Consider the following 11392-nt stretch of genomic DNA (forward strand, 5'->3'; position numbering starts at 1 on the left):
TGAGACATGACAACCGATGAACATACGTACCACGTTCTACGTTGCGAATGACTGAATCTTCAACCCTGAGTTAGACTGACTAAAATTTAAGCACGTAATTAATTGATTTTCGGCTTCACATAACGTTGCGGTTAACTGACTCACTTGGACCCCCCATCTGGATTTGGTAACTCTTGTCTGTCAAGTATTTGGTAGATTAACGACATATTCTCCACTATTTTTAAACACTTATACAACCTATTCATCCACATTGTATATTCTGACTCCTAATGTTTAATTACTCAAACAATATCAAACATAAGACATTACGTCGTGACTTCGTCTTTATATCTCTCTCACATATTTAAGATTTACTACAATTTTTAATCTCAAATTAAGTAAACATTCAAAATGAAAGAGTTTTCTATCTTTGTTATTTCACAACAATCAGTTCATCTAAATGAATTCTAACTGTAATAACAAATATGAATCTGTCTTCGTCAACATCGATTATCTCTAAACTTTGATTTTCTCGCTTTCGAATTCGTGTCTTCATAAAACAATTGGTGCGTTCCAGAAATCCACACTGAACTCTGTATTATAATATACACACTTTTAGATGGTGGAATTTGACTTGTGTTTGAAATTTAATGATAATCTGATGTTATAATTGATTAGTTTATGATAACAGATTAGTAGAGATTTAACTATTAGTTTGTTTTACACACTGACTTCACTAAGTTATTGTACCCTCATCGAATAAGTTGGTTGTGTGATATATCACTAATGTCCGATAAATACTCACCTCGACGCTTTGTATTTACTGGAGAAGGAGAAGTTTGGAAGAAAGCCAAAAGGTAGTCGAGCAAAAGCAATGATTGTTGGAATGAACTTTTTTTAGTGGTGCAAACTACCAATGTTTGAAGATGCTGGGTGATTTAGATCTAAATGTTACGCCGTGCTTCCGATGTACTGAAACTCTTCACTCCGTCTGACTACTGTGACAACTTCGAGGCCACGTTCCGCAACATACTACTTACAGGCAATCTTGTGGATAGCGCCCACCACATTGGCATTGAATGTTTTCAGTCCTTCGGAGATTGAGTTGCTTAACATCACCGACTCAAAGAGGTCAGGTTTCTCAATCACAGTGCAAGACTTCTGCCACCGGTGCGTTGTAGATCTGACCTTTTACAGCCAGACTAACATCATGAAAGGCGCCAGAGATGGCCCGGAATATCATAAGTCGCTCTGGCTTTCACTATTCGTGAATCTAATCGTTCACGCTACCACCAGCACTTACATAGCTACCCAGATACTCAAATTTCTCTATTACTTCTATCTGCTCACTACCAAGAATAAGTACATGGACAGTTTTGCAAAAGTACTTTGGACTTAGAAAGTATAAAACGTTGATTGCCAACTAAGTAAGTTCTGGTTGCATGGCTTAGGTATCATCACACAATAAGACATACTTAAAGTTTTTAGCTCTATGGTTTATGTTCTCATCGTTTATTTTCTAATTGTAGGTTATATTGTATGGTAAAGTTGATCAGGTGAAAAGTTTACAGTCATATATTCATCTACTGTCGCAATTATCACCCTCATTAAATGTATACAATAGTAATATGAATAACTACAGAACTAGTGAAATTGAATATGGTTAGTTCATTCGCATATTTATATATGCAACGTTTACATTTTATTATCTACTCACTTCTTATAACACTATAATCTTTCATATTATTTTTATTATTGTTGTATCTTATTATTATTATAATATATCATTATCACAGTTATTATATTCAGTAATTTGTACATTCTTTATTATGATACATCTTCCATTTAATAGTTTGTTATTCTAGCCAACAAAGAAACAAAATGGTTATGATCAACTATAAACGTTAGAATCACACTATTTTTGTATTTATCTTGCCACTAGTTATTATTAGTAGTATTTTATGATATATTATTATTAGCTCGTTATGAAATACAGATTTGTGGTATTACTTTCGGGTCACATTCTAAGCGTAAGAGCCAATGATACTACCCGATTTCCCAAAGCGGAGTGGAGCGGGGCTCGAACCTGATTCTTTGGAATTACAGGTCAAAAGCCTTAACTCGGAAACCACGTTTCCGCCTTTATTCTTGAGGGTTGCTACAATAACTCATTAACCGCATTTTATATCATGACTAACAAATGAATTCAAAACACGTATTGCATCCCTTATGAGACTTGTTAGAAGTACATATGCTTGTAGAGTATTATAAAAGTCAATTCTGAGTTTCAACAAAGGAATTCTACATAATGTTACATTGTAAGATAAAATTTAACTTAGATTTAATAGTTTGTAAGCTAAATATGAATACAGAATTAATGATAATTATAGTTATCCAAAGATAAGAAAAGTAATAATATGTGATAAACGAATCACATTTATGACTTAGAGATTTGTTAATATATTAGCTGATGTGGACTGGTTTGGTAATGATAAGAACTAAGCGAGTGTTAACCATGCTGCACATGGATACATAAACAAATTGAACAAACTCATAGGCAGTTTTCGTCATGAACTGACGTCAACTAAATAGAAGCACTAACAGCTAACATGTACTTCAATGTTCACAAGATAATACTCTGAATCAAAAACACTTTGTTCTGTTATACAGTGTCCGGTTCTGAGAGTTATCTTGAATTCGTTGAGTTTGTCAGTATGTCGAAGGAGAGTTGTATTAAACTTTTGTGATGCTGTTTGTCCAGTTGTCCAGTGTTTTCTTAGCTTCAGTTCCATCTTGGCTACGATTAGGCGGTGATCTGAACCTATGTCAGCTCCTCTCTTCGTTCTCACGTCTTCCATTGACCTCCTGAATTCTTTACTGATATAAATATGATCTATCTGGTTTTCCCTGGTGTCGTCCGGTGAGATTCATGTAGCTTTCTGTATGTGTTCGTGTGGAAATATTGTGCCGCCTATAACCAACTTGTTGAATGCACATAGGTTTGCAAATCTCTCACCATTTTCCTTTCTCTCTCTCCCAGTCTTTCCATGTCGTCCATGATATCTTCATATCCAGTTTTGTTCATTCCGACTTTGGCGTTCAGGTCTCCCATCAGGATGGTCAGGTCTTTTCCTGGGCATTTCGCTATGATTGATTGCATCCTCTCATAGAAATGATCTTCATTGTCGTCATTGTTGTCATTGGTGGGTGCATAATATTGGATAACATTCATCATGACTCTCTCCTTCTTTGTTTTGAATGATGCTTTGATAATCCTGGATCAATGGGATTCCCATAATATAAGTGCATTTCGTGCTTGTTTGGGCAGCATCAGAGCAGCTCCCTGAGTGTGTGGCACATTTTCCTCTTCGTGGCCTGAGTACAGCAGCATCTCTCCCGAACCGGTAGTAGCCTTGGAAGATGTACAGGCGGAGTTATGCGAGTTATAAGAGAACGTTTAATAATTAGCCTACTTCACAACACCAAATATATGTAAACAGAGAACTCATGTGTTTGTGCCTATAACACTTCCTAAAACTACCAAGTCCGGGACCCAGCATGTTTTTAAATTCAGTCAGTTTGTGATATTTTGTTATTTTCATCCAACTTCATTTACATGTTTCTTTCCTTCAGTATAGTTCACATCTCATGATGCTGCTTTTTACTGCAACGTTGTAAAATTCTTTCAAGTAATCACTATGAGGTTCATTGTTATTACTAAATTTTTAAAAATAATCTTGATCCAGGCTAAAACAACAGTCGATTGGCCCTTGGTAGTTTTCATAGTGAAAACCATTCTCAAATTATTGCATTAATCCACAAAAGCAGTTTAGCTATGTGTAAATATGAAATACAAACATTAAAAAATTGATTGGTTTTTACTGTTGTATTAACCTCTCATACAAAAGCATTGGTGTTGATATGAACCAGCCAAATATTTAGTTGTTTTTTTTTCTGAGTTGGATGGTTAGAGAACCATCCACCGAAATCATCCACTTGAGCTCCAAATCTTTCCCATCTTTGTAGGTTTAACTAATCTCCTCTTTTTATTCACTAACAGTTCAAATGTACACTGAAAGTTTTTAATACATACTTCTTGTTAGCATTTTTTCTACACATATGTTTTCTCTCTTTATAGAAGAAACTAGTGATCAAGTTTCATGTGCTCACTGGTGGGCTCAAATGTTAAATATTCTTTGGGAATATAGGTGTGATCAATTGACATTACCTTTACAATCATCATCGTCATCAAAATTGTTGGTAACAAGAAATCAGTCAAATCAAGCATATCATGTTGTTACACCTCAATCACTTTTCAACTGTCCTTGTTTGGGTGATCTAGTTAAAGTTTTATCGATCATTAATAAGTAAGTTATCACCATTGTTTATATCATACATAGTTTAAAAATGTATTTGTGGTAGTCAGCCAATCATTAGTTATAATCAACATAAAGTCTAGTGCATATGTATGGGTTAAACCGATTAACTATGTCACATTACCTCGACAAGATGAAAGTAACAAGATAAATAGCCAAAGAATTGAAATTATGTTGCAACAATGATAACAAGAAAGATTAAGTATTAAGAACATGGTGTGAACAAAAATAGGATAAAAACATTATGCATGAATGAATATTGGGACTCAATATATGGCGGAAGTCAAAATGTGAATGCATCTCTAACATCGAGACAAATTTTCAGTCATATCACCTAACATTTCTAGCCACTGTTCGCGATCATCACGCAAACCTCGAACAACTAGTTTTCACACTTCTTTTTTTCAAAATATTTTATACTCATTTTCTGTTATTCTGTTGTAAGTATCATAAATCTAGTATGGTGTGTGCTACTTATATTGATATAAGTAGTATATGACGCGAGTCAGGAATGTTATGTCTGGCAGCAGAAGATGAGGGGAAAATCGAGAAAGGAAAAGCGAGAATACAATGGAATTTGTAAGAAAACGCATGAACAATGGAATGGGAGACAATGGATTGGTGTTTGCAACAGGAACAGTCCAGTTTGATATGATGCATTGATATTTTGCAAATTGACTATTTATTATATGGTTTTCAGATTTCATTGAGATAGTCTGTAATTCTTGTGCTAAATACATTCGATTGTTCCCACCCGTGTTCTGTTCACTGCACTAGTACTACTAACCTCTGAGTTGAAAATTAAATGTATCAAGGTCAGTAAGCCACATTTGTATAGTGAGTTGCATAAGTTATATAATGAATTTTCGATAGTAACAGATCTGAACAAAGACTTGGGGACAATTTTGAAGAGAAAAATAAATAATTGTTTTTTTTTAAATTTTAGCCTTTTCATGAACTTTCAAAACCATTTATTATCAGCATTAACTAAAAATCATTTTGAAGAACTTTATATGTTATTACACACGTGTTAAACCGGGAATTCATTGGATTTGTACCAAAACTGACGTTGTGTTGTGTGTACAAACTACTCCGTACTATTTTTTCACATCCATTTTCTAAGGAACTAATATTGTGTGGAAGTGTATGGTGTACATATATATTTCAACTACATAGATTTCTAAAGGTTTACAACTATTTTAAGTTATTCTCATGGATAAAAACTCTATCTCTAATGTAAATACAACTATTTTGTTGATTCTATGATATGTAAACAGTGCTTCAAAGAATGTATGTTCATGATAATCATTATATCAATATTACAATTCGCTTTATTTTTCATATATCCTGTTCGTTGTTTTTATGATGTATTTCTGATCAGATTTTATCCTTAATAGGGTTCATAAATGATAATGACAAACCTAAACACTTTATAGTTTTCTTTATATATGTTTAAAAATTGATAAAATTAAATATATCATTGATTTATTTTTATATATTTCATAGATTTGATTCTTTGGAATGGAAATCAACTTCTTGTATGCTGCACAGTGTATGTTCTTCAGTAAGAAATCTTAGGAAATCTTGTCGAAATTTGACTAATATCAATACGATCAATAAACAACCTTCTGAATCCGATCTTCAGTTAGATTATATGCGATTCAACTTTCTGGTATGTTCTTATTGTTGTTGTAAAATTCATTATTTGTATTTCTGTTGTTGAGATTTTTCATTTGTATTCATGAATGATCATAAAATATCGCTTAGTCTTTGATCAGTTTACCTTAACTTGTTATGACTTATGGCCCTATCAATTATCACGTGGCAAAATTGCCTGTCAGAACATCAACTAATATGAGCTTGTCCTTGTGCTAAACCAATGATGCGTTAACCAGCGCGAGCAGCCTTGAGTCAACTCTAAGTCCTTATTGGTCCTTGGTATAGCAACCTCTCACCTAGCCTAGCCCGTTCAGTACAGAACACAAATAGCCTCTGTTGTATGGATCGTATATTTCAGATATACTTGGTTTATATACAAGTAGACCAGGCTGTATCACACCATAAAATAGAAAATCATAATTATAAAAGATCAAGCCAAAAGTGGCTGTGAGTGTGGGATACTGTAACTGATGAATTGGAAATAAGTTGAGAATGGTAAATCGTATATCAGTAGCCAATAGGTCAAATGAAGCTTATGATAGGAAGAGTACGAATACACAATTTATTGACTAGGCGTTATAATCCACTGTTAACAGTTATTCCATTTAGCTAGAATTCGCTAACACGTATCAAATTGTGTTTTTAATTCTTTCTACTACGAATATAACTAATTTTAGCTATTATCGAGTTATTGGTGTATCATTGAAAAGGAAGCAGTATTATATATTATGATCTCTTTGTTTCAAATGAATCGCAAACTTGATACACTTGTTGGTCATTGGTAATCATTCAGTAACTGTGACAAATCGCTTCTCGTCCTCCCATACATAACTGATTGCCGTTTAGTGTCCATTTTTCGTAGACTTCTAGACACTCAGTTACCAATGCAGTGGACGCTACTCACAAAGTTGTTTGTAAGTAGTGTGTGGCGGAGCATAGCGTCGAAGTTGCAACAGTTGTCAGACAAAGTGAAGAGTTTCAGTGCATCGACAGCACGGCGTCAATCGAACACTTGGAAGCCAGTCGAGAGGACAGTTCAGATTGCAGAACACACCGGAAGATACAAATGGACCATTGAAGACTATGTATATGTACTATGTAAATACTTTGTAGCTTCTCGCAATAAAGATACCTCCTGCTTATCGTCGTGTTTTACACTACTACCTCGACGCACTATAATTGCTAGTGTAAGAGTAGGCTAGAAGAAAACTAAGCACAACCAGTTTAAGGCGTGATATCAACCTATGATATCTCTAATTGTTGGACTGAACTGTGTTGCTAAGTTTAAATTACTTAGTCCATGTGAACCAGGATTGATCTCAGTAATCCAGTTGCATTCACTCTTTGTCGTAAGATACTTATACTTTTTGTTTCGCAAATCCATTCTTCTCGAGTCGGATTGTTGCTACCTAATTTTTCCTACCACCACTGATACTGTTGGTACTTTTTCCACTCTGGAAATCCTAAACAAGGTCGGATAGTGGCTCGCAGTGGAATCCAAGATTGGCATCTTACTCCATTTGGGACTGGTCACTTGATTATGCCTGCATCTCTGCATTGGTGTTCACTCTGGAACTGGAATTTAATTATTTTAGCCTCAGACACCATTGCAATATCCGTTTAAATACTGAGTCGAGACAGCTATAAGCTCGTGCAACGAGAGTCTACCATAATTCAGCTGTAAGAGTTTGGATCTTCGCGTTGTTGAGGAATACAATTGACCAACCTCTTTTGTCATATGTACCTCAAACACTTTAAAGTGTTTGTGACTAATGTTAACACCAAAGCAATCCTCTGAGGATGCACATATAACAAAAATGAACTGGTTGCTTGCATTCCTTACATCAACGACTGAAAGATATAAACCCTAGGATTTGTCTTGACAATTTCATCTCGCTGTCGGGATATGGTTTAGTCAATTTTCTTATTACTAATTGAATAAAACGTCTATATATGTATCTTAATAACTTGTTGAACAAGTACAGATCTATGTATTTGGCTTTTAGTCAATAATTTATTATGGGGTGATAACCTGTTATATCTGCTTGGTTTCTCAAATCTCGATAATAAAAAATCAAATGACTTAACTTCTAGGCAATCTCCCACTTACTACTGTTTTGTAATTAATTATCATACTTAAGATCTTATTTTCTGAACTGCAAAAATTATTTTTGTTTTGTGTGTGTTAGTGATTATGACGTCCGATTTTCACATATATGGTACACATATTGTGTACTATATATTTCTCATTCAACTATGTAGTATCATTACGACTTTTATAGTTTATTGAAAAACCTCAAGTTTATAGTAGAAAAATACGAACACAATCCAACCTACTTTTTCTAATTCCTTCGCTGATGTAATATTAGTGTAATAGCATGTTTTTCATATGACTCTAGTAAACGATACATTTTTTTTCTACTCGAAGTGCTTACGTCTAGTATTGTTATTATTATATGTTGTACATACTTAACATTGTTGAATTGTATATGTAAGCTTTGATGTTGAAATTTCATTATTGCCTATTTTACCTACTTATTGTTATTATTAGATGTAGATAATTGTTTAATTAATGCCATAATTTGACATCTTTCTCTCTCTCTCTCTCCCTCAATTATAATTCAATGACGATATCAATCATCGTTTTTATTTCGGTCTCTTATTTGTTTTACATAAAACTAGAATATCCGCTAACCACTCACTCACACATACATAAAGTAGGGCCTAATACTTTGAAGTTTTCACAAGTATAATAATAATAATAATAATTATTATTATTATTATTATTATTTTTATTATTATTATTATTATTACTATTACTATTATTACACTAAATTAACTGATTAGATAAATTTCTCAAACATATTTTATTTTTCAAGGCTTGGTCTATGATCGCCACTAGTTGGTTTATTGACGTTTTAATTATAAAATTAAAAAGTCTCAATCATAATGATAATGGTGATGATAAAATAATGAAGACTATAACAACCAAAGCGATGAAAGATCGATCTACAGAAGTATTTCAAGGCTTTAATGATGCTTTGTATTTATTACATCAATTAGTTGATTATTTTAATATGCCTGCATCGAATTGGATTAGAGTAAAGGTTGGTTAAAGTTAAAAATTTAATTTACTTTTACATAATTACAATGTGAATTAAACTTAATTTTTAGATCATTATTCGTAAAAGTTTCAATTACTTTGTTATTGATATTCAAAACTGATTTTTAATCAGTGTTCTTTGTTAAATGTTCATTCTTATGTTGATCGTCTCAATAAAGCCATTTTGTTGGTCTGTCTAGCTGATCAGTCTCAAATAAAACAAATCATGTGTGTGTTGTACTTCACTGTCAGCCATAAACTATCTATTCAGACTTGGGCTTCTGAAAGTTTCTGGAACTATACTAAGCATAGTAGCAGGATAGGTAATCATCCAGTTAAAAATGTGACACCCGAATCCGCCCTTTGTAGATGTTTCTGAAGTCCCTTACTGGGACGAAACAACTGTCGAATTCTTCCTACCTCCGCATGGTTTTCTAACTGAAACCTGTTTGTGACTTAAAATATGTGATTCATTAGTAGTATGTAGAAATCGGAAATAAAACGATGGATACGTCACACATTTATTACGACAGCTAGTTACAAGTATGGTCTGGCCTGTCCTCTGATAAAAACTGGCTGTTGGCAGCCGCATGTCATGCAAAATGTTGTGATCTGCCACGTATTCAGCAAACTATTCACTCGGCCTAATTACCTAGCTGGTCCACCGTATGAGGAATAGAAAACACTAGTGATCTTTAGGAGCTGCGTTGGTAAAATAAATTAATCTGTACAGTAACCGTATATATATAAGCTTGTGACTCGTGATCCTTTTGACCTGGGAGCAAAGTATTATCTGTCTTGGCTTCAGTGATATACTACGAGGGTGAAGAAATCATCTCAACATTTAAAAAGAGGACGTAATTTCGCTGAACTAATGGAACCAACAATCTTTTATTGAGGCTAATCCGAGTCATACATGATAACATTGATTCTCTGTAAAATTTAGATTATACTTATTATCCCCACATTTATTCTCTTTCTTTCAATATTTGCTTCTTTTTAGTTACGAAATGCGGAAGCTGTTCATCGTTTGCTAACTGGAGCATGTCCGACTCGTGCACGATTCGCTCTCTTACAAAATTATAGTCTCTCTTGTTTGGCTTCCTCTTCTGTTTCAGGGAATATTAAAGATAATCCAAACAAACTGGAAAATAGTGATATTTCCATTTCTAATGTATCTAACCATATTAGTAGTTGTAATGGTCAGAATCCACTTGACTGTCATGATCATTTAAATGGGAATGCATCTGCAATAGTTAATCGGTCATCACAGAGGAATGGTATGCTAATACAATCACCGGGATGTTGAACGTATTTTTGTTTTTCGTCGTTTCAAAAAGTAAACTTTTGCTATCATTATAAATAACTTTCTCATTAAACAACGAATAGATAATCAACTTTTTTTCACAATAGCAATCAGTTTTCCCAATCTCCTTTTTGTATGACAAACAATTTTCTTCATTAATGTCTTAGATTTTAGTCATTAAAGATTTTGGTTTCTTTCGTATCGTATCAGTGACTGGTTAAGTTAACTCGTTGCTAACGAGAAAAGAACCTAAGTATTACACAACTAACTGTTATTGTCGAGCAAACTTATGTGTTTCATCCACTATTTTATATTTATATATAATTTCTACTCAACAGTTAATAAATCATAATTGATTAATGCAGTCAGCTTTATGTAGTATGATTTATGAATAAATGTTTGACGTCCGACTTATTACTAGGTCTTTATTATTCTCATAACCTTGGTAATTTGTTAGTTTCATAAGGGGGAAGGGTAGAGAACTAACAAAGAAGAGAGAAGGTAAAGTAGAGAGTAGAAATCAAGTAGTCAGGATTATGAAAATTTTTTATTATCATTTTAATAGGAGAATTTTAATCATTTCATCAAAAACTAAACATCTGATTATGATTATCTCGTGCTCTAATCAATAAAAATGATCAGGTTTATGATTATTATCACTATTGATTTTATGGAATAGTTTTGTTTTAGTATGATTATTTTAAACGTTTCCAACTTATTTCTGTATAAGTCAGTTGGCTTGTGATATTAAGTGGTACTTTGGTACTTGTAACACACTCCAATTTATTTGACTCGCTATCCACTGATTATGCCAACTCAGTGTTTCTGTCAAAGTCGGTTAGTTTTTGGTCGACAGATATAAATATATGTTAGTCATGAATTTATTTGTGGGACTTGTGGCCTAATCTTTAGATTTATCGATTCCCGTAGTTTCGAACTAAGTAAATTATGATTCATTAAACGACTGAG

The 11392-nt window shown here is 33.4% G+C and overlaps 1 protein-coding gene across 2 annotated transcripts in view; it reads left to right on the plus strand.

Annotated features, from left to right (window-relative positions):
- GLI3_2 (Transcriptional activator gli3) overlaps positions 1-10991 on the plus strand; it is a gene marked incomplete at its 5' end in the record, with an annotated part of 40187 nt that extends 29196 nt beyond the window's left edge. The window contains 5 exons of one of the 2 annotated variants that reach the window (XM_051213839.1): positions 1509-1641; positions 4118-4346; positions 5862-6027; positions 8894-9121; positions 10121-10991. In XM_051213839.1, coding sequence (XP_051069851.1) covers positions 1509-1641; positions 4118-4346; positions 5862-6027; positions 8894-9121; positions 10121-10426 — 1062 coding nt within the window. In that variant the 3' untranslated portion in view covers positions 10427-10991. Of the gene's footprint in view, positions 1-1508; positions 1642-4117; positions 9122-10120 lie in introns of both variants that reach the window. The other variant, XM_051213840.1, reaches the window with a different exon arrangement.
- Between the last annotated feature and the right edge of the window lie 401 nt (positions 10992-11392).

Source organism: Schistosoma haematobium, chromosome 3, assembly GCF_000699445.3.
Source record: "Schistosoma haematobium chromosome 3, whole genome shotgun sequence".
NCBI lineage: Eukaryota > Metazoa > Platyhelminthes > Trematoda > Strigeidida > Schistosomatidae > Schistosoma > Schistosoma haematobium.